Raw genomic sequence first — 25,592 nt, 5'->3', positions numbered from 1 at the left:
TTGCATTAAAAAACAGAACAGCACAACAGCAACAACAACAAAAGTAACTTCTGCAGATAATCCTTCTTAATTATATTCTTCACCACCATAAGATTCCAAACTTCTACAGTTCAGCTTTTTTTTGTAATAGGGGCCTACTGATGGATAAAGCTGTATTTTTAATTTATTATTCGAGGCACTTTTGGGGTAGAATCTGTAGGAAAAATAAATTTTTGAAGCTTGCGGAAGATTGGAATTCGTCTGAATCAAAGCAGTACTCTAAAGATACTTAGGCATAAGCTAATGTCATTTAACCAAATTTTCTGATATGGGTTAACTTGTGCAATTTTTATTATGTAAGTCTCTTTTGCAAGTGCCATATTAATCATCTATATACAGGTTACAAGTATTGAAACTGAAAACTAGAACAACAGTTATGAATTGAGTTTTAGTTTTACCATTTCCATACATTTTGAGTAAGTGCTTCCTGGAGTTAATGCTTGTGTTTATTTTTTCAGTAGTTTATCTGATTCAAGAAAAAGGACTCGTACAGGAAGAACTTGGCCTGCTGCAATACCACATTTGAGAAGAAGAGGTCGCTTTCCACGAAAAGCTCTCCAGACTCAAAATTCAGAAATTGTAAAAGATGACGAGAGCAAGGAAGATTACCAGTATGATGAACTCAATACGGAGATACTTAACAATTTAGCAGATCAGGAGTTACAGCTCAATCATCTAAAGAACTCTATTACTAGTTATTTTGGTGCAGCAGGTAGAATAGCTTGTGGTGAAAAATACCGTGTTTTGGCTCGTCGGGTGACACTTGATGGAAAGGTGCAGTATCTTGTGGAGTGGGAAGGAGCAACTGCATCCTGACTGTAGGACTGAATATTATGTTCACTGCACTGTCATCTGTAAGTACAGTTCATAATGCAGAGCCATGAGAGGTGTGTCTTTAAATGTTTCTAAAAACAAAACCAATTTAGCCTTAACATGTAATTGTTATCATTACAGCTCTTGTGATAAAAGACTTATCTTTTTAAAATCTGATCTGAAACTTAAATTTTTTTAATCTGAACACTGTTAGATTGTTTTAGGTTGGGATATTTTGGGTTACAATTGCTTAAAAATGTGCATGGTGTTTTAAAAAAAAAGACGTTTTCTAGAGAACATTCCATGGATACAGTTATTGTGATTTAGAAAAATATTATGTAGATAGCACAAATCTTTGAAATTTTTTTGGTTTGTTTTCTTACCCAAATGTTTGCAGAAATGTATTTCTATTTCAATACTTTCTAGATTTCATAAGTGCAGTGTATATAATGCCTACTGAAGACTGTAAAATACTGAAGTTTTCTTTCAAACAAAGTGTAAAAAAAAAAAAAAAAAAAAAAAAAAAAAAAGGAAAAAAATATATTGAGCCTGTAAATTGCTCTGTGACCAGACTTCATTGTCTTCTTAATATATTCTGTGTGTGTGCGCATGTGTTTGTGTATATACATATGTATATATGCACACATACGTGTGTGCGTGTATATATATGTGTGATTGTGACCTATGCAATACAAATTATGGGATTGGACAGCTTCTGAGTATGCATCCCATAATTCTTTTTTCAGGAATAGTTGCCAGTATTTAGACAGCAGCATTTCTTCTCAGGCTTATTGGGTGCTGTTGCTTTCTGTGTACTAAGGAAAATGTCAAACCAGTGCATCGTGTTCTGGCAGTGGGTGCAGTCATTCATGTTCATATGCCTTGGGGTAATATATTCCTTTCTTTTCCATGTGACTTAACAGTTTTAAAAAAAAAAAAGCGCAGGATTAGAACATTAACGACCAGAAATAACAATTTTAAAGCTATTTTGGCACGTTGATTGTAAATTGTGTCCCAGTTATAAACTGAGTTGATGGGAGTTGCAGAAGATTCCTACGTATGTGTAGAAACAGTCATATTTTGATAAAGGTAGTATGAGCAAAGTATTATTGCACAGGGTCAACAAAAAATATGTTGCCATTTGAAGTAACAGTACTCGTTTTAATACAATATTACCTCTTTTGTTTTTATAAAATGTACCAACTTCTAAGCTGACATGTTCATTTTGTTTTTTTAATCAAAAATGTCTCCTGCCAGTATTACATGTTCTTTCTGATAACTTTTGAGGGAGGATAGCCAAAGAGTGGACGGAGGAAGAATATTTTTAAGCTGGTGGTTATTCAGTGTACAGCATAAGCTTTTTTCTCTTAAGATTACAGTTGACCACCAAAATAAAATTAAGCAATGTAAATGATAGAGTGGTTTAAAGTTTACTACCTGAGTTAATATTTTCTTATCCTGTTACTTATTTGACTCTTTTTTTTTTTTTTTCCTACTCTCCTTGTCAGGATGATTTTTTTAATTATTTTTTATTTTTTTTTATTTTTATTTTTTTATTTTTTTTATTTTTTTATTTTTTTTTTTTTGTCACCATATAGCCAAGGGAAGCTTTTAATCCTGTGCTTGGTTTATGACTGGCTGGGTAATACTAGCTTTATGAAATTGCTAACTAAAAGCTGCCACCTCTGTTAATCTTCACTGAAATGTTGGTTTTTTTTCCTTCATACCCTCAGCTATTAATTTAATGTTGCCTTGCCTGTAGCTGCAATATTTTGATAACACGACATCTTCATGTTAATTTTTTGAATGTTTATACATTGGGATAATGCAAAATGTAAAGCCTTTGTAACCTTACTCACACCATCTATATTTGTCTATTTCGCTTTATTCAAGTCCTTTAACTCTAACTGAACACCAGCAGTATTTTCAGTAAAGCTTCAGCATTTGAAGATAAATATTGGAATGTACGTGGGGACTTTAGCTGGGGGTTTGGGGAGGGGAATATTTGTCAAACTGTCCATAGACTTAATATTGTGAATGTCATTGTTTCATTTTATTATTATGGTTGAATTGACTCTGATGTTCAGTTTGTAATTTTGGAATTGCTTTTTTCTTAGAATTAAAGTCCAACTTTAAATGTGTGGGCTTTTTTTTTTTTTTTTTCTTTGAAAGAGAGAAGAATGAGTTTTGAGTCTGTATTCTCGTGCAATACATACTTGTGATTTCCTCCTGTCCATGGTTCATCTGCTCTGGCTTGCCTGTTGCTCTCCTAGAAATTCTTGCCCTGCACGTAGATACTAACTGGTCTTCCAGCTGCACTTGAGAGATGCTTTGTTGCAAGGTGTCATGAACTGGAAAATGCTGCAGTGGTGCTGCTGAAGCTATTACTAGAGTAATACAAATGGCTTTCTCTCATTTTGTGTGAATCTTATTGTATGTGATAATGGAGTGGAAAAATACAAATGTTGCTGTATGTAATAATTTTCTTTTAGTTTAACTTGATCATTTTATGTATGCATGTGTGTAAATATATGTAACTCAGCTTTGTTGCAGTCACTGATTTAGAACCTTTCCCTTGTGTACCAAATATGATATTTTTTCCACTTTATATTATTTGTATTACTGTAATGTTTAGATGGGAGAACCCTGTTTTGAGGCCATCCTAAAAAATGTAGGCATCGGATAAACAAGAAAACAAAAAAATGACACATTGCTGGTCCAAACTGAAATAAACATCATGGCAAACTATTTGTCAAATCCTTGTTCAGAAAAGAAAATTGAAAAGGCATTTTTCTTGTATTTGCCATGAAGAGGAATTTTCTGTGCTTTTCTGTTTATAGCAGGGATTTTGTATGAGTTTACTAAGATATTTTGAAAGGTCTTTCAGAGTGATAAGTCAACGTTAATATTTTGTTTCAATACGAGAAACCCAAATGAGACCTTGAAGGTGAAGAAAAGCAGTTTATTGTCTTGCAAGCAGGAGGAAAGATAAGTAGATCAATAGAAAAGTGCTAAGCTTTTGAAACATCTTACTGAAGTGATCTTTAGTGTTGTATTTTAAAAGGAAATTGGTCTTCAGATGGAACATACCAAGGCTGGAGATGGAGCAGTAGTCAGAACACAATGATAAGGATGAACTGGACAAGAGCATCCGTTCTGTGCACTGAGGGACAAGGATGGATCTTGCAAATATTATGCAGGTAACATTTTCAGGTTTTACACTGTGTCACTTCTCTAGTTCCAGATGTCCACCTGAATGAGAAGTAACTTTGCAGTTAAAAATATGATGGCAGCAAACGTTTTCGAGAAATGGAGAAAAGGGTTTAGTGTAGAATTTTTGCATTTAGTCAATGTGGAACCTTATGCCTAAGTACCTTTGTACCTTTGGAGGTGTCAGGTCTGTTCAGATCCTGGTTAGGACAGAAAAAAAAATGGGAATGAGTGAGGAAAAATGTTCAACTCAAAGTTCATGGGAGAATTGTTTTGGAAATTGGATCAATCTCCTGTAGGTAACTATAAGAAGAAAAGGGGAAAGAATCCTTCGAAGTTGCAGAAGAAAGTTGAAAGTTGAAAGGGGAATGACCATCTTTTGAAGGAGACAGTACAGGGCAATCAGAAAGACAAAAAGATGAGTAGAAACGAAAGGTGTGCATAAGTGTGAGAATGAAGTTGTAATTCATTCTTTTTGATACCTCCATCTTTCAGCAGTTATGAAGTAGGATTTTGTACTGTCATTTCACTTGAACTTCAATGGTTTTTATCCTGTCAAGAATGCATTGGGTGTAGTTTTTTTTTGTTGTTGGCTTTTTTTTTTTTTTTTTTTTTTAGTTCCTGTTATATATTGTTTTGGGATTGTTCTTGACATACATTGAAACTTCGGTCTTTCATTTGGGGCATAATAGTGGTTCGGCCATGACATTTAGAAATGCAGAACTGAAAGCCAGCTCATCTCTGTTGTTTTCAGTTGGTCGGTGGGTTTTTTCTTTCCCCAGATTTCCGCAGTGATATCCATATACCGCGAGATAAAGTTGTTCTGATTTTTGTTCATATCAACATATTTCGCTTTGCATCTATGTGCATTGTATGCACATACATACATACATGTGTTCAAATACCCAAGTCCTAGAAATACGAGAACTTAGATTGTATTTAATTAAAATGAAAATTTATTATTATTAATGAAGTCTTAAAGTGGGCTATGAAATGCTTATTAAAAAGCCGTTGAAGGATTGTTTAAAAAATAAATATCAATTCAGTTTTTACCTTTCCCTGCTTTTTGTTTTCTGTTTGTGGTAATGAGCCTGGCTGGTGTGAGTGCTCACATGCCCCAGAGTTGCAGAGAAGTGCCTGCTGGCACCTCAGTGTGTTTCATCTTCCCAGTCTTGTGTCACTGTGTGGAAGGGAAGTTGCTGGGATGAATGCTTTCAGGAGAGACAGCACAAGTGAATAATGGTTGATTTTTGCGTGTGTTTGTTATTAACTCTAGTATTTCAAACTAGAAGAAACAGCTGTGTTGCTCTGCAATCTCGAGCTGCAAAATCTTGACAGTAAGGTTTCAAAGCTTTTTAACTACCTTAACATACTATGGTCATTTTGCATTGGTAACACTACTTACACCTGGCTAGCCTACTTTTAAGTGCTTTCTACCAGCAAATTGCTGCAGTTTGATTGCCTCATCAATTTTTAAAATCTGGTTCATTGATTACTTAAGCCACTGTGACTTTTCTCAAATGTGAATGTTTTACTTTTAACTGGAAATCTGATTTTTAACCAAGACTATTTTTGTCATCTTTTTCAGAAGACCATCTACAACTGTAATCTTTCTGGCTTAACTAGCACTATTTTTTAAAAACAATGTCAAAATTACTTGTTTCATAGTAATTAAGTGAACAGTAAATTCTTCATCTGTCTCAAGCATTTAGTTGCACTTAGGTTTTTCTTAACTATGGCAGCTGCTAATAGATGTTAATAGAAGCTGAAGGTCTCGCTGCCTGTGTAAGTGGAAGCCATTCAGTTCTGGGTGTATCTAATGAACTGCAGGAGCAACATGAGATACGACTATTTATCAAGGAACAAACTTAAAATATTAAGACATATATAACATGCCTTTAGTAACTTCAAAACTAAGTGTTTCTGTTGCTATGATTAGAGGTTTGTGTCAAATTTTGATCTGGTATTTGCATTGAAGAAGTTGATTTTGGGTTATGCTGATGAAGAAAAGAATTTGAACAGTGCCTTTATTCATCAGTGCGAAGGTTAAAATGACCTGTAACACAGCACGATGATTGATTCCAACAGCTGACAAAATCAATTGCCTGCTGCCTGCACTTAACCAAGAAGTAAATGAGGAAAAGAAAAGGTGCTGCTAAATGCTAGTCAAGAATATTCATTTTCAGCTATGCAAGACTGTGATCTGGAGTATTTTTTCAAGTTGTGGCCACTTTATGTTGGAAGGACAGCAGCTTAGAACGAGTACGAAGAGAAGTAAAATTATTTTTGGTTTAGAGCAAGGGTTTAGTTTAAGGGAAACTAAAAGAAAAATACCTAACTGGCCTGGGGAAAAGTGATGAGTTACTAACAGTTTAAAAAAAATAAATAAATCATGAAGTTGTGGATAAAATGAATACACAACTGTTACTGATCCAGTCTTACAGCACTCAAATTTAAACTAGTGTGCTAGCTTCAAATGAGATCTAGAGTATCAGATGACGGACAGTGCTGGACTTGCATATACTGTGTAACAGCACCTTCTGTTTTTGAGACAGGAGACTGAGCTAGATAAAACATTTCCTCTGAACAAGTGGGGTTCTTCAGAGCCCTTATGGTCTCCTCTCTGAATGTCTTTTTGGCTGTTTGAACAGGTTACCCGGAGGGGCTGTGGATACCTCATCCCTGCAGGCATTCAAGGTAGAACAGGGCCTGGACAGTTTGATCTGCTGGGTGGCAGCCTTGCTCATGGCAGGGGCTTGGAACTAGATGGTCTTCAAAGTCCCTCTCCATTCAAGGCATTCTGTGACGAAGAAATGCAAAAGCTGCATTATGAAAAGCTAGGTTCTTTTTAGAAAAGCTATGTTTTTTGGCTTAGTACGTTTGATCTTTTGCAGCTTACTTTGTTGTAAGATGAAGAACACAAACAGGTTTAAATGTCATTTATTGAAAATCTCAGGGGTTTGCATAATTTTATTCAACATCCACAAATCTTAAAATGTTTAGTTTTGAATACAAATACCATTAAGAAAAAAATCATAGATACATGTCCTTTCTAAATTTTATACAGTCAAAAGCAATCTACTTCTCAAAATCTGAATGAAATGTTATTCCATGACAAGTTTAAATGCCACATCCTTCACCTATAATACACATTCCAGCTGCCACTATCAAAGCAGTTATAGCTTTTTGCTGTATGGTTTTCTACAGCAAGCCCTGAAGAGGGAGAAAATACAGCAAGCTTTCTTAGTTACAAAAATAATTTCCTATCAACTCTGCTGACAGTTGCATTTTCCTTCTACCAGAGACTGCTATCTATATGAAGACAAACTGTTGAAATTGAATTTTGCCTTATCAGACAGATCTTCATTCATGAGCAGCTTAAGGCAATAAACCAGACTGAACAAAGATAAATGATGTGCCAACACGTGGCCTGTTTTGCTAATGGATATGTAACCTCTATCAGAGAGGCACAGCAGAGTTCCTGGGGAATGTAATCCATTGAAGTGTCTGCAAAATGTGGCAGAGCTTATCTGTTGGAGGTCTAAGCTGAAAGCTGGAATCCAGTAGCTTTGATGTAAGAGGTAGATGTCTTGGTTAGAGCTCCACTGAGCTGATTCAGCATTTTGTAGGTGGTTTGTAGCATCATGCTGTGATGCAAGTGAAGATTCTTTTAGCAAAAGGGACAGACCCCTAAGAATCTTAATTCTCTTACCCTGATCAATAGCTCGGAAGTTGACTCCAGTGAGCTTTGGCTTATGTCCTAGTGCAGCTACGCGTATGTGTTGGTGGTGGGAGATGCATGGGGAAATGGCAGTACAATACTATTTGCTACTTCATCAGAAAGAATTAACATTTCTTAGACTTTATTTTGATTGCAGGAATAAAGTTTCTAATTCACAGCATTATGGGGAAAGAGAAGATATGCAGCATGTAAAGAGAAACACACTTATTTTGGACACAGCTTTACCAAAGGAAAAGGTAGCTCAATAGCCTTTGGGGTTCTCTAGAACAAGTTCTGAATGGAATAATACTTCTAGTGATAAAAATTACTTAAAGATATTATTGCTGGGTCTCGCTGTCTAAAGTTGAAGTGGCATTTCTATGTACTGTAGCCCTTACTGCTTCATCTGAAGCAAGTGTTTCTTTGTCTAGTGACCCTGACTTTTCTCCATTAAATGACTTCTATTCACAGGAAGTGTTAAAATTGCAATTCTGCTGTTCATGCCTAGGACCAAGAACAGGCACAATGCTAATACACATACTGTCTTTAACACATTTATACAGGAATTCAGTGACTTGGCACACTGTAAAAACGAGTTAAGTTTGAACTCTATTTAAAACTAGGTAACTATCACACACCAGGGGTTTTTTGCAGAAATGCTCCATAACCTTACTACGCTTTTTTTTATCTGGAAACTACACAGTCATTAGAAATTTGAATCCTGTATTTATTGCTCACTTAATGTCTTATCTATATAAACAGCTGGATATGCAAACAGTGCTTACTTGATTGAGTGTACTCACGCATGTAAAAGAGTTCTTATGGTAAGCAAAAAGAGAATGCATAATTGAACAGCTTTGGTTTTTGAAGCCTATGTAAATCACTTGATTAACTGCTGAATTAGTGATAGGCATGTAGTAGACAAATAAAAAATAAATTGGCAAATAAAAGGGATTTTGAGACTTCAAAAAAAAGTTTGTTTTCACATACCATGATCCCTTTCCCATTACTAAAGGGAAAAGAAATAACATCTGAAATAACTACTTGAAAAAATACTATTACAGGAGGTTACAATTATGTAGAAGTTCATAACCCACACTTCCAGGTGTGTGTGCGCTTTAATCTGTATACAATATAGTTGTCTCTCAAATCTCATGGAACGGACAAAAAGGAAATAGGGCTGTACAATTATAGGAGAGTTTTTCAACAGAAATCACTTATTTTCTCCAGTTCCCTTCAACATCACTTTCACATTGACAGTGCTTTTAAAGTGCTGATGTTAATCATCTATATATTAAAATAATAAAAAAAACTCATTTTGTTCTCCCAGTGTTAGCCTAATGTTTCTATGTGACGTTTTACCCACAAGCTGAAGATTTTTTAAAACACATAACTTTAAGTGACTGACACCAGGCTCTTCTCATGGGCTACAATTTTTAGGCACATATAAATTTGTTCAATGTTAACCAGCAAACCAACTCATATCTAAAGTTACATTTAAAATTTTATGTGAACATGGAAAAAAACCCACCAATATTAACAATACTTTGCATATGTACCAAGCATTCTGTGCACTGTTCATAAGCCAGTCAGTAACAATCATTAACAAATGCTATAAGCATAAAAAGTGTTAATAGCAGCTGCAAAAAAAAAAAAAAAAAAGGAAGAACTTGGGACAAGGCATTCTGTTCATCTTCAAAAAAAACAACCAAACATAAGATTTGAAAACCTGATGTGGCTACTGCCAAGTCAAAGGACTCTTAAAGAGGTTTCTCTTTTTCTTACATAAAGCAGTTTCTTGCCCTCCCTCCCTTACCATGTTACACTGTTACAATCGTACTGGATGTTAAGTTCTACTTTTCCTCTTATCTTCAAAGAGACTCTTCAACATGTAAACCTGAACAGCTGATACCACCACCATTACTCCCAAGTTGACCATGGACCAGAAATTCACTCTGTCAAAGTTGCTTTCTTGTATATTTCGGTCACGAGCTTCAAATGCTCTGAGCAGGGTCTGAATCTGGACACTTTTGCTCAATCTGGCTTTGACACTGTTGATGGATTCCTAGAAAGTAACAAAAGAATATTTTTAGAAAATAATTTTAAAAGCACCTTAAATTGATAGTTTGCAATTAATATGAAAAATACTGGGTTAATACTTTTAATTTCTTGCTAAGAAGTCAGTTAATTTAAAATCTGTACCTCTTCAGAGTTTTGATTAATTCATTTTAGACTGTTTACCGTAGAACTGAATTGAAAGGAATTTTTAAGGGCCATCTAGTCCACCTCCCCTGCAAGGAACAGGGACGTCCAGAGCTTGAGAGGTGCTCAGATCCCCGTCTAGCCTGGCCTTCAATGTCTCTCACATGGGTCTCTCTCTGTGGCACCTAGAAAGACTTAATTAACATAGCACTAAGGTTATATAGCAATGTCTTCCACTCTTAAAGGTGAAGGGGGAGGTAGAAGGGATATCAAACCTAATTTTTCATTTTTTATTTTTAATAATCCATTGTATCTTAGGGAAGTGCAATTGGAGATACTTGGAAAAGTAAAAAGCATTTACTTCTAACAAAATAATCTCAAGTTTTTTTTTTTTTTTCCTACTGGATAATTAAGTTACTTTTTAATGTAAACTACCATCGGAACTAGAGCTGTAAAAGAAAAGTAGTAGTATAACGTTATATCCCCATCTCCTCTTTTCAGCTTTAAGAGCAGTAGCCATAGACTGCTACTTCAGCTTTGAAACAGAAGCATAATTTGGACCCCCAAAATTCGTTAAGTATGATGACTGGAGGTTCTGCAGTGGGGTTAGTAACACAGTTTGACTTAGGGAATCAGAGAAAGTACTAGAAAGTACACTAACACTTTGGCTATAATAGGAACTCACTGTCCCAAGTTTACTCAGTAAGCACCTATTCCAATAACGTTAGAAGTTTAATCTGGAGCCTAAATGCTGATTTCACAAAGCTCTGATTTACTGGGCCTTGTATTCCTGATACTAAAGGTTACTTGAGAGTCCTCTAGTAATGAGTAAGGGGTACAGCATGCTACAACAGGATACTTTAAGTCAGTAACACTTTCTCCATGGATTTTTTGTTTTGTTGCAAGCTTAACAAATATTTCAAAAGTGTTCCTTCTGGATGCCAAGTTATTTTACAATTATACTGAAATTTGTAAGTTACACAATAGTGAATATCAATGCCAGAAAAGTGATATAAAAAAAAAAAGAACAACCTTTTCCCATTTCCCACAGCAAATACATTGTTTCAGAAGCTACTAAGTATTAATTTAACTTCTCAAAGAACATGGAAACAATGTCATAGTTTAAGTAAACAATACCATCAAACCCTAACATTAACTTTACAAAAAAAAATGTAAGATCTGCAAAGCCCTCAAGGACAATTCCTGCATTTCTTCTTCTGGAAGAGATACCTGTATGTATATGAATAGCAAATCCATTTAAGTACTCTTTGTGATTACTGTAGGAGGGATTTTCTTCACATTTGCCTATATACATTTCCTCAGTTGTCTTGATTAGTGGCTTAAAGAACATCTGGCTTCTCAGATTCAGTGTTTGATTCTAACTACTTAAACATGATATTATACGTGTAAAAGATCTCACATCTTTAACATTCTGTTCTATTGTTTAAAAATTTGTGGTTTATTACGAGGAATAGAATACAATGTCATGCTTTATACAAGTGTCGTCAGTCTTTGAGGATGCTGTTTTGTCTTTAAAAGTAAGCAAGCAGATCATCTCTGCTGAAAGTTTCCCACCAGCAGAGAAAGTTCTGCATCCTAACAAACATTTTAAGAACAGTTCTACAGGGAAACCAAACAATTCTCTGCTTTTAGAATAACTTAAAAGCAATTATTCAGTGATGCTGGAAGAAAATGAAAGCTTTGGGCAGTGGTCTTCATCCTAGATCAAGCAGGACCAGTGTACAGTTTAAGCAAACATTAGCATCTGTAATAACTGAAAACCCTAACTGTGGCTGCTGTGATTGCAGACTGGAACTGGCTTGACTTGAGTGTGCTTTCAATATGAAAAAAAATCAGAAGCAAAGCAGCTAGGACAGTAGGTCTCATGTTTTCTTGGGGTCATCTGAGGAGTATAAGCCCTTCTCTGAAATTGCTTGGTGCCGCGGACGTTATGTATAATGCCTGCTACATCAGGAGCGTATAGCACCCACTTCTCTCCGTGTACCGCTACGCTCAGCAGCCCTAGCAGCCCTACTAGTGCTTCACTATTGCTCTTCTCAAGGTCAGCAGAATTGCACAAATTACCTTCTGATGTGTTTATGAATCAGAAAAAATGCAAATAAAATTTGGAAAACCAAACTAAAAGAGAAAAAACAAGCCTCATGCTGGCTGGGGTATTTCTGGAAAGATAGGAATGAGAAGCTTAGCCAGTACTTTGTTTTTAAATGTACGATGAAGAAATTTATGCACATTCCAACTGTGTTGTTGGGATTAAGTAATACTTAAATGGAATACATATCTATTTCTTTGTTACTAGGGAAAAACATCTAATTTTAGCAATATTAAGAAAAGAAGCTGAATGGAAAAGGGAATTATTTTGATAGATACACAGTCTTTTCTTGCTTATTAAGGATCTGTTTCTAAAGTATTCTTAAGTTTCTGTTTGGAAATAAGAGACTCATGCTGCTGGGCTTCATTTGTAGCAGAACAGTTTCTAAGGTGATGTGCCAGATCAAGGCAGAATGGCATGCACATTTTTTTCCAATTATTCCTATGATAAGAAGAACTAAGGATCCAGTACTAACCAGAATGTCTTCTAGTTTCATATCTAGAAGATCTGTGCCTGTAACATACTTCTTCCAGTCCTCTTGATCTTGTCCTTCTTCCCCCATATTGTCCAGGATCAGTTCAAAGAAAATCACCTTTTCAGAAATGGTACTGAATGTATTGTCAAAGCAGAACATGTAATCCCCCTCTTCTGTCTCCACCCTGTGTATATAAGCATATAATTGAATTAGGTATTCTTTCTGTGCTGGTTCTAAAAGAGCAAGTTTTATAAGCAAGCTTTCCTCTTCAAAACTAAAATTGTGCACTTAAAAAGCTTATTCATTTTTTACATGAACTTAACAACTCTACTATTAGTTACAACAAAATCACTCCAATGACTTAAGAGCTTAAAGTCATCAAGGTAACAGCTTACTTTCCTCTTCCTTTATTTGAATTTTGAGTAGAATATACCAAAATATGAGTAAAATATACCAAAATACCAGTAATACGTGCCTTGATAAAAGGACTGGGAAAATGGGGTGCTTTGCAGCTTACTGCTCATATGACTATAACAAGATGTTTTGGTATTAGATGTGATGACCGCACCATTACTTTTGTTTAATGACCATTAGCATTTATCATTAAAACACAAATATACTTTATTCCATGGCAAAGTCCATATAAAAAGCATTAAGTGTTTATAAACAGGTAATTGATATTCTCAAACTGTTCTAGTAAAAAGGCTTTTATAATAATAAGAAATGAACAGTAGTATTCAGCCTTGATTTCAGCCACATTTGCTAAAGAAACCAGAGCACTTCTCTCGAGTTAAACTTACGTATGAACTCCATCTGATTTTCTTTCATCAAAAACTAAAGTTTCACCTTTTGGAGAAAGTAGATGAAAATCAACATCTAATCCTGCTCCATCTAGAACCTGTGAAAAAAACAAACTGTTCACGTTGCTGAATGCTGAATGCTTTAGGGAAAGCACTTACATAGAAAGAATTTTAAATTAGTCAATTAGATACAGATTAAAAACAGTTTCAATCCAAAAGCATTTCAAGTTTTTAAGAATGCGTGCAATTTCATTAAGGGACAACCTTGCAACACCAGCAGAATGCTAAAGCCAGCGTTTCTGTGTCGTCATGAGTAAATACCAATGTTAGTTCAGTGGTGGAAAAAGATTTTATAACAAAGGTTATGTGTAAACTCATATATATTTGTAAAAGAACACAAGCTATGCAGCACCATCCCCAAGATCTGTTGGGTGAGTTAATGGTCAGGACTGGAGTTGCTATGCCCATTACAGATACACCACTGACCTAATGAAGATAACAAGGTCTACACTCTCTCAGGGCATTCTCATTTCCCAGAAGTAGAAGGAATTGAAGGCATTTAGTTTCCAGGCTCATAATAAGCATATACAGTATTACAAAGCTGTGCTGCTTTAACCACTGACGTGGCTACATCCATATCACTGTAGAAGTACAGTTCTTATGCCATGACTTCACCCATTTATCTTCCAGGGAGCTGTTGGAACACAGCAGCCTACTCCGGCTGAAGTGCAGAGCAAAGTTTAAACTGGCTGAAAATGATCTGGAGGGTTACCAAAAAGAGAAAGGGCAGCAAAGATACATAGCTAACATCTGATCAGAGTTAAAACAGAGTTAAAAACAGATAGTGATACACCTGCAGGGCTATGGTACAACCCAAACATACTGGGACAACAATTCCTACCAGCACTGTGTTTATGGCATTTTATTGGCAGGTACCATTAAGTTTTAGCCACTAAAAATTCAGGATAATTAAAAAAGAATACAACATGTATTTCCAATGATATATGGAGCTTCTTTTCTACACGTTCAGATAGGAAAACAAAACATCACCATTAACAATACTGCAGAGAAATTTACGCCTGGGTAGAAGTAAGTTTACTGTTTAAGACTTCTTTTTCCTTTGTGTAATAAAACTTAAGGGCTGCTGTGATTACTTTGTACTGACATTTTAAAGCAGGATTTTATTTTAAACTTGAGCTTTGCTTAGAGCTGCGTTGAAGCTTTGTTCACTCATCGATCTTTGATTCCTGCTCAGTGCTGCACGGAGCAACAATAATTAGAAAACTTCTGGGATTTTCAGCTTCATGTTTTTAAGGCAAGGGGGAAAAAAAGAGGGGGTGAGGCTGAGAGTTTGCACGCTTCTGCTATCAGCGGGTTTTGCAGCACGAATGGCACGAGCCCTTACGGGAAGCCCATTTTTAAGGCTACATCTGGAAAACTTTCGTTGCAGAGATAAGAGACTTCATAGGAGCGCAGGCAGACAGGCAAGGTGTAGGGCTGCTGCTACGCAAGGTCACGGCAGCCAACGTCCCGCTTTAAAGAATGGCAACTTAAGACCTGATAGTGCACACAAAGGAGCCTATTAACATAAGACAAGAAAGAAGGAGCGCTGTAAGCCTCTCCCTCCCCCGGTGCCGCAGCGGGCTCAGGCCGGCATCCCGGCGCGAAGAGGCGGCCGAACGGGCCGCTCCCCACGCAGCCCCGGAGCCCCGCGACAGCCCGCAGCCCTCGCGCCGGCGGCCGCCGGAAGGACGTGAGAGGCTCGAGGCGGACAGAGCAGCCCCGGAAGGGTGCGCCGGAGTCGCGGCCGGATTCGGAGGGCCCCGCGAGGCCCCGCCCGCCCGACCTGGTACTCGAGCTCCAGCGAGGCCTCCTTGCGCATCGGCTGGTAGAAGCACTCCTTGCGGCCGGCCGGCAGCGTGAAGGTGAAGTCGCTGTCCAGGGACGGGCTGAACTCGGCGGCGCCGGGGGGCAACAGGAGCGGCGCCAGGCAGCCTAGCAGCAACAGCGGCAGCCGCGGCGGCCCCATGCCGGCAGCGCGGCGCCTCCGGCTTCCCGCCCACGCCTCGCGAGCGGCCGGCCCACGCCGCCCAGCATGCACCGCGGCGGGACGCACCACCCCCACCCGAGCGCGGTCGAAACGCGGCTCCGGGATGGAGGCGGTCGCGCGTGCGCCGTCTCTGCTCCCGGCAGGTATGGCGTGGGGCGGAGCTGCGCGCGCGCCCTGGGGGTGGCGGAAGAGGCGGGTACTGCGGTAACGGTCCGCGCCGCTCGAAGCCGTGTGCGTTGAGGTGCGTGTGGAGAGCTCGGCGGTGTCTGCTGAGGTACTGTTGTTCGGGATACCGGAAGCCGGCTGGCTGCCCCTTCCCGCCCCTTTTCCCCTCGCTGCAGGCTGGAGCTCCTGGCTGCGTTTCTGTGCTTCTCAGAAGCAGTAGCTCTGGAGCTGCTCGTGTTTCGTGAACAACACAGAGCGCTTTTCCTTCGGTAGGGCTGTGAGTTAAACGATGCATTTATCTGCTGAGTACCAGAAGCGTATGAAACGTATCTTTATGTTTGGGAATAAAGTATTTTCTTCTATTTTTGTTTATTTCATCATCTATAAAAGTCTAAAATATCTCTGTAAATGATGTTTGTGTACACTTAATGATGTTTTAATGTATTGTAGCCACATGTGGTGCCAATGGAGTACAGCATGTGGGCTCGTTCTAGAAGTGACGATGAAGAACTGCTCGTAGCTGTGGAGTCGTTACGGAGTCAGCTGAGGAGAACTGAGAAAAGCTTACAGAGCGTAGGGGCAGAGCTTTCCAGGTGCGTGTGTTTGGGGGTGTGAGAGTGGCTGTCACTTGTAGTGTGTCAATTGTATTGAGTGTGATGGGTTGCTGCGATTCCTCTTGTGCTTCGCTCTGAGGTGCTCTTCATGAGCAACTGAAATAACGAAGAATAGTGGGGTAACAGCTTCTTGCTCTTTCTCCTAGCGCTGGTATGAGGGAACATTCTGATTGCTGCTTTGATGAGGCTGCAGACCTCACCCTGGAGAACCTTGTTCAGCTTACCTGCAACAGTCAGTGCTCTTCCAACTGCAAGAAGACTGTTGGTAAAACGTATTGCTGGGATTTTCAAAGAAAATCCAAAGTAAATACTGCACTTCATAGACAGTTTTTGCTACTCCTGTCCATTCTGTATTCTATATTTATGGAATTTTCTTGCTCTTAGGTCTATGATATGCTTGATTGTTGACTGAGTAGTCCTTAAGCCTAATAATGTTTAAGTACGTTTATTCTGCAAAGATTCCTGTGATGTATATGTTGTTCCATGTGTGTATGTATGTGGAAATACATATTTATTTTTTGTCTAGCAGGACTTGATGCCTACAGCTTTTGATAAAGCTGTGGAAGAAAATGAACATCTTAAGGAGAAACTGAATGATCTTTTTGAGCAAAATGCATCTTTGGCTTCTCAGAACCATTACCTAAAGAACAGAGTTGAAACAACAAACTTGGAATTGATGGAGTCAAAAACAAGAGTATGTATCTTTAAATATGAAAGACGAATAGAAATATATTAAACTTTAAAGTTTAAATATTGTTCAGCGATATTTTGGAACAGAAGAGTTTGTAATCAAAGAATTATTCATGAACAAATCATATACATATTAAGTATAAATTCTATCTATGAATGTTCCAAAATTAAATTATAAAGCCAGTGAGACAAATAAGTTGGAATGACCACTTAGTGTATTACGTGATGTGTCAAGGAGGGAAGAAAGCCTTTCCTACTCCTCACATCATAAATCTTAGTTTACTAATAAAGAGGTGAAAGAATAAATGAGTTAATTCAGAGATGTAGTTAGTACTGTACACTCATGTGACTAAGTATGATTTTCACAGTGCAATTAAGTAGATTAGGTAAGTGTTTGCTTGTCTGACTTGGACAGAACATGTCAATGGTAAACATTTGGGAAAAAATGAACAAGATCAAGATGTAAAGCAATCACTCTAAAATACAATGTATCAGATGGGAGCAGTGCTAGGGAACTGCTAAGATGTTAAATTAGCAGAAAGTTGGAGTTCATTTTGTGTGTATGGGCACAAGCATCTTCTGCAAATTGAAGAGCAGTGGGCCATCCAGTAAGTAGATGGCTCATGTGTCTCTCATCTAAGCATGTATATGCAAATGTTAATGAAACTGTAAATATGTTTCTTTTTCAGATTTCTTACCTTGAGTCAACTTTAGGTACACATTTAGTCAGCATTCCTAAGTTAGAAGAGCGAATTGTAACTTTGGAAGCAGAAGTTTCAGCCCAAGATAAAATTCTAAGGTAATAAACACACTTTTTAGCAGTCATGAGGTCTGCTTGAAAGTTCAGTCTCTTTTTCAAGGTTGCGCAATATCTGGTTCTATGTGGGTCATGTAATCTGGGGCTTGAAACTTTCATCTTGGAGCCATGTATAGGAAGAGTGAAGTGTTTATTTTGTACCTATGTCTTTTATATGGAGAATGCACATCAAGAAGCAGAAGAACATAGTGAAAGTAAAATAAACCAGCTTACAATTTAAATTTAAACGTGAATGTCCTTATAATGAGATCCACTCAAGACTGATTTTGTACTATGTGACTGTACGACTTCTGTATTGAACATATTTACAGATGTCTGTGTACCATGTAGTGTAAAAGATTTTTTTCTTTATGAATATATTAAGACAATGATCAAATAAAGCTAATGTAAACAATATCCAGAATATCAGGGGGACACAGCTGGCTGTCAGTTTATCTTAAAACTTCATGCTAACAATATTAAGTAATGCCTCAAAAGTCAGTTCTCCCAACACAAATAAAATACCTTAAACATCCCAAACAGCACTAATGTATGTGTTGTCCTGTCAAACTTGTTTTTAGAAAAACAATGATTTTAGTGTTTAGATGTTACACCACAAACCCAGTTGTCTGACTTCTTGGCATCCACAGCAGCTGATGCCTGCTGATGAGATTTGGGCACTGCTCCAGGTGCATTGCTTGGAAGTCTTGAAACTATTGGTGTTCCAAACCTGGTTTTGAGAGCTGCATCATATCTCAAGCATGTGCAGAAAAAAAATCTGCACCTTTTCACCACAAAGTGAAGATAAATAATTCTTAACTGAAATCCTTCTGTTTTTAAATCATACTTTGCTTACTTGCCAGAGATGCAGAAAATAAACTAGAGCAAAGCCAGAAAACAGTAATGGAAAGAGAAAGCGTGTTGCAAAGATACAAAAAGGACTATGAAAATCTGAAAATTGAGTTAATTGAACGGAATGAGCAAGGAAAAAGGTGACTAAGTGTTCTTAGTACTCCTAATAAACTGTATGTAAAATAGTAATGCTCAAGTGTTTCTTACATGTACTTACTTTATGGAATTAAATTTTCTCTACTTTATAAATATTACTTCAAAAAATACATGGAGGGGGGAAGAAGTCTTTCTGTTATGACAGTATTAGCTTTTTTTTTTTTTAAGTCTAGAAAATTGCTAGTAATTGCAGATTGATAATTTACACTAAAATGTAACTTAGCTACCTATCCAGTTTAGTGCCTCTATTTTCTCTCCAGAATAGAGGCACTGCATTGGAGAGCAGATGTTGGTCCATAATGTATTTTTCCTAAATTATTTTTGACTTTGTTTTACAAGGATCTACAGTATATACTTTTTGTATTTCAAGTATATAATGTTGTAGTGAACAGAACTAGTCAAGAGTACCGAGTGCTTTATTTTTGGGGGGAAGCAATAAAAACACAAATTCCACAGATTTGTAGAATCATAGAATGCTTTCGGTTGGAAGTAACCTTAAAGATCATCTAGTTCCAACCCTCCTGCCATGGGTAGGCAGACCTTCCACTAGATCAGACTGACTTTGTTATCTTTAATCTTATCTGTCTGTATGTTATCTGTGTGTAATTCTTGTATTTCATAACTGCCCCTTTCCCCATCTCCCTCCCTTTCCAACCTCTGAAATGAGTAATGGTGGAAGAAACTAAGAAAGAAGGATGAGGAGGAGCAAGATACATACATGATCTGAAATAGTCTTTGCTTGCTTCTTTTGAATGCTTGTTTGTGTAATACCATCCCAGTCTATTTCTTTTACATATTGATGTCATCTCTCCGGTATCCCCCAAATAATTTATCCTTTGATCTGTTCCTATCAGACCTAGCATAATTCCAGTTACAGGAGCTCTGTTCTGCTCTATGAATTTTGCTTCCTTATCATGGATACTGTCTCAGTCTCTCACAGGGACTTTTACCTGGAGGGAAAGGGGAGGTAGAAGAATGACTTGAAAAATGAATCTTTTTTGAAGAGCATCAGAAGTATTTTTTTTTTTTTAGTCCTTAGTATTATAATTTTATTTTAATACACTAAAATGACAAGTAAAATGAATTCACGCCCTGTGGCAGGCTTTCGTCTAGGAGCTTAGTTAGTTAGGAGGCAAAAGGAAATGACCTGAAGCTGTTAATTCCATTGTTTTTTTCTGTTTCTGGAGGAAATAGTTACCTAATTACTGAAATCCTGATTTTTTTAAAGCGGGTATGTTGCATTGCAGAGCAGAACAACAAAGAAATGAAGCTTTATTGAATGCTGAGGAGCTAACAAGAGTTTTCCAAAAGTATAAGGAGAAAATAACTGGAAGATTTGAAAAGGTGAGATTTTATTTATTTATTTGTCCTTTTGCCACTTTGTGAGGATTTTGTTTCTTTTGTTATGTTGGGCAGTAAACAGCTATGTTATTTATGGATCACTTTTTTTTTTTTCCTGTTGGTGGCAAAATCTTGAGAGTTGGGTTGGGGTAGGCAACTGTTTGCAGCAATAACTTCACTTATCTGTTTTTAAACTCTTTGCACAGTGTGGTCATGCATCCAAGAAAATGATGTTTCTTGTCTCTTTCTAGCTGGGAATTATGCATTTTACAGGTGCATGATCTTTTTTTATCAAAGCATCATCTTTATAATTTGTCCAAAAAAACATATGCTAGAGAATGGCTAAAATTAGTACTCCAATTTCTGATGGTCAAAAATATTTGCTGTTTCACATAAGAATAAGTCTTGAGACCATTGCCTCTGACGGAAAACTTTGATTTGATTTGACTTCTCTTCTTGTGGAATGAGGTTACCAATTTTAAACCAAAGTGAGATAACATTTTCTCAAATGATAGGGGAGGAAAAGGAAACTTTTCTGCCACTTTTCTTTTTCTCACAACATGAGCAATATGTATGTGCTTGGCAGGAGAAAGTAAGGAAAGAAAAAAAACAAAAACAAAATAGCATTGGGTTTATAGTAATTTTCACAGAATCACAGAATTGTAGGGGTTGGAAGGGACCTCTAGAGATCATCGAGACCAACCCCCCTGCCAAAGCAGGTTCCCTACACCAGGTCGCACAGGTAGGCGTCCAGGCGAGACTTGAATATCTCCAGAGAAGGAGACTCCACAACCTCCCTGGGCAGCCTGTTCCAGTGCTCCGTCACCCTCACCGTGAAGAAGTTCTTACGCACATTCGTGCAAAACTTCCTATGCTGCAGCTTATGTCCATTTCCCCTCGTCCTGTCTCCACGTACCACTGAAAAGAGACTGGCCTCACCGCTATGGCCGCCACACCTCAGATATTTATAAACCTGGATCAGGTCTCCTCTCGGTCGTCTTTTCTCAAGGCTAAACAGACCCAGTTCACTTAGCCTTTCTTCATAGGGGAGATGCTCCAGGCCCTTCACCATCTTTGTGGCCCTCCGCTGGACTCTTTCCAAGAGATCCCTGTCTTTTTTGTACTGGGGAGCCCAGAACTGGACACAGTACTCCAGATGAGGCCTTACCAGGGCAGAGTAGAGGGGGAGGATCACCTCCCTCGACCTGCTGGCCACGCTCTTCTTAATGCACCCCAGAATGCCATTGGCCTTTTTGGCCACGAGGGCACACTGCTGGCTCATGGCCAACCTGTCGTCCACCAGGATGCCCAGGTCCCTCTCTGCAGAGCTCCTCTCCAGCAATTCATCCCCCAGCCTGTAATATAAATTTTGTAAAACGCCTGTTGGCTTTCAAAGTTTAGACTATTTTTATAATGAAAAAAATATTTTTTTAGGTTCAAGCTGAAGGAGCACGTTTAGAAAACTATATAGTTAATTGTGAAAAAGAAAGAGAGAAGTTGAATGAAAAATGTGTCAGCTACAGAAAGCATCTAGACATCCAGGATGAGCAATTAAGGTAACAAAGTCTTTTTGAAAATATCTGTACAGTTATTTGTGAAGAAACTTCGTATTAAGCTGTAACTGGGAAGCTGCTGCTCAATTCACATAGTTTGAACCACATCAGGAGGACCAGCATCAGTGAACCCTGTAGGATTTCTCTGTGCTGTTTGTAGTGATCCTAATACTGGGCTGTTAAAAAGTAAATAAATTAAAGGCATAAACCTACACATTTTTAAGTGCTCTTCTGTAACTAATTCTTTAAAGTTTTAATCCCACGCACTGCTACACGCTCTCAGTTAAAAGCACACTTCTATGGCCTGGGAGCATCATTTACCCTGTTCACACACAGTTTCTGTGGGAAATGTGGGTACTCTGCTCCATCTTATACCTGTTCTTCTGCATTCAGTCTGCTAATGTACGTGCTGGTGGGAAAGCACCCTAAAAGGTCATCTGCACTAACCTCCATGTGTGAGCACCTACTTGTGCACTATACAGTCAGTCCCTAGTTGGAATGAAGACTTTTGTCAGCGTTCAGTGGGGAGGCTGCACTCAGATGTGAGGGCAGGCTTTAATGCTGGCTGCGATTTCAGGCAGTGTTTCTCTTGCTAGTTTTTAGCCTTCTAATGTCCTTTCCCGCTGTTGCACACTTTCATGCTCAGTGACCATTTCTTTTCAGGGCTTCTTTTTCCTTGCTAATTTGTACTGGAGTTGGCACTCATCAGGACCTTTAAGATAATTCAGTTTGTTAAGCCAACAGATAGCTAAAAAAGTGAACAACTTGCAAGTGGTCAGAGTCCTATTCCTTCTCATCACTAGTAATAGAGCATATAAAGAATACTGGATAATCTTAGTCTTTGTATATGACCCTAATTCTTTCTCATTTTAGGTATAGGTTTTTTTATCCAGTCTTTAAATTTCCTTGGCTTTAACACATTTAAAACCTTAATCTATTCCTTACCCTTGTGATGATGCTTAAAACTTTAAGTTGTTTAAGAGTAAGGGGTACTTAATTCTCTTTTTGTGGCTGGTGGCAGTTTATGTTGTGGTCCTTATGAGAAGTGAAGGCTGAGTAAAGCAGTGAGAACTTCCTGTCCTTTGGAGTTGATCCTAGACTTTGAGAGGGAAGAAACCATTTAGCAGTGTTGTTGCTTTGTTTTCCCTTCCTACTTCTAATGATGAAAATCCTCATCTAATAATGTGTATTGAGCTATACCTGAATAGATACACTTTTTTTAGGCAACTAAGGGAAGAGAATCACAACGCAAAAAAAGAAATTGTAACTCTGGAGGCAAAGAACAGTGAAATGATGTCAACATTGAATCAGTCTAATCAGAAGATCCTTGGGCTTGAAAAGGAACTTAATGAAAAGAAAAGAGTACTTAAAGAGAAAAATGCTCTTGTCAGTGAAAATGCAGAGCTGAGAGCGCTTAATGCACAACAGCATGACAACTTGAAATTATGCCATCAAGAAATGGAGAATTCAAGGCGAGAGCTCAACTTACTAGAAACCATAATTTCTCAGTTGTCTTCAAGTACATCTGAAGAGGTACAGTAATTGATACATTATTCTAAATTGTGTTTTATATCTTAAATAATTTTAACTGATATTGCATGGAAGTCTTGTGACATTGTTGAGAAATCATCTGAGTATAATATCTCTTTTTATATTTTTTCCCAAGATGCATGGACAAAATGTTATTTTAGTTGAAATATTTAGCTTTCATCTTTGACTTAAGAACAAGGAACAGGTGCTTTGGAGTTCATTAACTAGCAAGCATTTTAAATTACATTTTCTGTGCCTCTGTTCTATGTCCTGATTCTTTGGGCGGAGGTACTACTCCAAAATAGGATGTCCAGTTATGTGAGACTGTAGTTCTTCTTAGTTGAACATTGTGACATTCCTCTGATGGCAGATACACCATGTTATGCAGCCAGAGTTTGAGTCAACCTCAATAATGGAGAAAATAGAGCAGAAGAGAGGTATTTTAATAGCTTACTTTGCTTGACAAATGAAGACACACCTTTCTTGACCACAAGTAATTTTTTTTTTTATCAAGATGAACCTTGGCTTATTAATTTTGCACTAGTGAAGTTTATCATTAGCCTGAATGTGGTTGTAGATGTCACAAAAAAAAACATTCAGGGCTGTAGAGAAACATGCCAGGTTAGGAGAGTGGACTGCAGCAGTTCTCCTTACTTTTGAAATATGAATGTGAGTAGCTGTATTGAAAACAAAACTAAAAATATTCTTTCTATACGATTGTGGAATCGCCAAAGTGAAGTTGGCCAAAGGATGTAGTAATTTCAAATAAAACATGATGTTTGGGGCTACTGTGACTGTGGACATATATTTGGAAGATCCTCAGAAGTCGTTTAATTGCCTTATTTGGAAAAAATCTCATTGTAGAGAAAAATTAGAGGTTATTCTGATAATTTAATACAATCACTGGAATCGGAAAGGAAGCACAATGTTAGATGTTCATCAAGTAGAATTTCTGACAGTATCTCAATGTATTTAAATTCTCATGGCAAAAACGCTCATGTTTCTGTACTTGTACAGAGATGAAGGGCTGAGGACCTTAAAGCCTCTAATCTCTCCTAACGTGTGATGAGCCTGCAGTGCTCTGCAAGCACTTAAGAGAATAACTTTAAAGTTACCCAAATTTTTAACATCCTGGTATGTGACTCATAAAATGGTAGTATAGGAAGTGAACTAGTCATACTGTTAGGCAGTAAAAAGTTGATTTTGGTTTTCCTTTAACTTTTAGTTTAATTGGCATAACCTGAAATGTCAGCTATCCAGTTCATCCACCAAAGAAGCTGTCTCTGAATCTTGGGAATCAAATAAACCTTTGACTGCAGGCCTGAGGTATAACTTTCTGGTTACTGAATTATGGCAAGAGTGGGCAGATGTTTAGGTGGTACCAGAACTAGCCTGTACAAAGAGTTACTAAATAGTTATCTCCTTCTGTATAATAGCACAGAATTAGCAACAAAGGAAGCAGAAACTGGAAAGCCTCACACAAACTTAACTGCCTCTAATACAGTTGAGCACTTATTGAATGAAAGTGAAAGACAAGAAAAAAGAGGGCTGTGTGGCCTGGAAACAGAGCCTGTCAAATTGATCAAAACTCAAGAAGGTAAGCTCAACAAAACATCTGGCACTTCTGTGATTAATCTGCAGAAAAGGGATTTTGTTTTTGGTGGAGTTCAAATTGTTTTCTTGTTGTGTGTGTATTTTTTTGTCTTTCTCTCAATAGATGTATTTTAGTTGAATAGGGAGCACTTTGTCATCTGTAAGTTCTGTAAATTGTCAGATTCTCTAGGCACAACATTCTTTTAGCTTGTTATCTTCTGCAGCAATATACAAGGTACAAGTTGTGTTGAAATGGAGCCATGTATGTTTTCTTTTCACAGGTTATGCTAATGTCTCCATGTTATCTTTGATCTGTCTGTGTCTTGCTGCTAGAGAACTTCTCCATTTGCCTCTGCAATTTTAGTTAGAGTGGGATGAAATGACTTTAGGGCAAATATGTAATGATTCTTCTTTGTTTGCTTTTTTTTGTTTGTTTTCCTGTGAGACACAGCTTGTAGTTACATTATGGATTAAAAAAAAAAAAGTGTTCTTTTTTCTGAATACAGTGTGTTAGTTCAATATTAAATTATATTTCTCCTTTTTGGAATGTATCATTACTTCAGTGCTTGTTTGCATGTTTTCTTGTGGTGTTTTTTTTTCTAAGCTTGAATTTATTTTTTTACTTTGAGAGAGGAGTAAATGTCAACAGCTGGAACTTGTCAGTAAACAGTTTGAAAAGGAGAGACAAAGATTCAAGAAGGAGATGGAAAAATTACGTGTTAAACTGGCAAAACTAGATAATGAGAATTTGTCTTTGAAGACCAGCATGGCTCAGAGAACCAGTCAGTTTCAAAGCATGCAGGAAGAGCTATCAGCGAAGACTTTAAAAACTAATACCTTAAAGCAAGAAGTAAGTTTCTAGTAGAAAGGAAAAAGTGTCAG

At 37.6% G+C, this 25,592-nt stretch overlaps 3 protein-coding genes across 14 annotated transcripts in view; 2 read left to right on the top strand and 1 right to left on the bottom strand.

The window, feature by feature from the left end:
• The window catches only part of MTF2 (metal response element binding transcription factor 2), a 32,502-nt gene extending 23,050 nt beyond the window's left edge, over positions 1-9,452 (top strand). For 3 of the 4 annotated variants that reach the window (XM_085232067.1, XM_085232069.1, XM_085232070.1), the window contains one exon: positions 498-9,452. In XM_085232067.1, coding sequence (XP_085088193.1) covers positions 498-855 — 358 coding nt within the window. In that variant the 3' untranslated portion in view covers positions 856-9,452. The remainder of the gene's footprint in view (positions 1-497) is intronic. The other variant, XM_085232068.1, reaches the window with a different exon arrangement.
• On the bottom strand, positions 6,987-15,504 carry TMED5 (transmembrane p24 trafficking protein 5). Its single transcript, XM_085232074.1, has 4 exons — positions 15,217-15,504; positions 13,371-13,468; positions 12,571-12,754; positions 6,987-9,848 (listed from the first exon to the last, which is right to left on the bottom strand). Exons 1-4 carry the CDS (start codon positions 15,397-15,399, stop codon positions 9,630-9,632), a joined length of 684 nt encoding a protein of 227 aa, XP_085088200.1. The 5' UTR covers positions 15,400-15,504; the 3' UTR covers positions 6,987-9,629.
• Positions 15,392-25,592, top strand: part of CCDC18 (coiled-coil domain containing 18) — a 27,483-nt gene continuing 17,282 nt past the window's right edge. For 4 of the 9 annotated variants that reach the window (XM_085232066.1, XM_019618462.3, XM_019618465.3 and 1 more), the window contains exons 1-12: positions 15,392-15,694; positions 16,036-16,178; positions 16,346-16,502; positions 16,726-16,893; positions 17,579-17,688; positions 18,549-18,677; positions 19,941-20,037; positions 21,469-21,590; positions 22,811-23,120; positions 24,343-24,443; positions 24,554-24,714; positions 25,340-25,560. In XM_085232066.1, the coding sequence (XP_085088192.1) occupies positions 16,051-16,178; positions 16,346-16,502; positions 16,726-16,893; positions 17,579-17,688; positions 18,549-18,677; positions 19,941-20,037; positions 21,469-21,590; positions 22,811-23,120; positions 24,343-24,443; positions 24,554-24,714; positions 25,340-25,560 (1,704 nt within the window). In that variant the 5' untranslated portion in view covers positions 15,392-15,694; positions 16,036-16,050. Of the gene's footprint in view, positions 15,695-16,035; positions 16,179-16,345; positions 16,503-16,725; positions 16,894-17,578; positions 17,689-18,548; positions 18,678-19,940; positions 20,038-21,468; positions 21,591-22,810; positions 23,121-24,342; positions 24,444-24,553; positions 24,715-25,339; positions 25,561-25,592 lie in introns of those variants that run through there. The other 5 variants (XM_019618460.3, XM_010715578.4, XM_019618467.3 and 2 more) reach the window with 5 other exon arrangements.

Source organism: Meleagris gallopavo, chromosome 10 (genome assembly GCF_905368555.1).
Source record: "Meleagris gallopavo chromosome 10, MGAL_WU_HG_1.1, whole genome shotgun sequence".
Classification (NCBI taxonomy): Eukaryota; Metazoa; Chordata; class Aves; order Galliformes; family Phasianidae; genus Meleagris; species Meleagris gallopavo.
Note: the sequence above shows the minus strand (reverse complement) of the source record. Positions and strands in the feature narration are given on the sequence as shown.

Coding starts and splice junctions, on each gene's coding strand:
- TMED5 (XM_085232074.1), bottom strand. CDS start 15,399: ATGGGGCCGCCGCGGCTGCCGCTGTTGCTGCTAGGCTGCCTGGCGCCG. Junction 12,755..13,370: donor AAATCAGATGGAGTTCATAC/GTAAGTTTAACT, acceptor TTATATACACAG/GGTGGAGACAGAAGAGGGGG. Junction 9,849..12,570: donor TGAAACTAGAAGACATTCTG/GTTAGTACTGGA, acceptor GTTACTTTCTAG/GAATCCATCAACAGTGTCAA.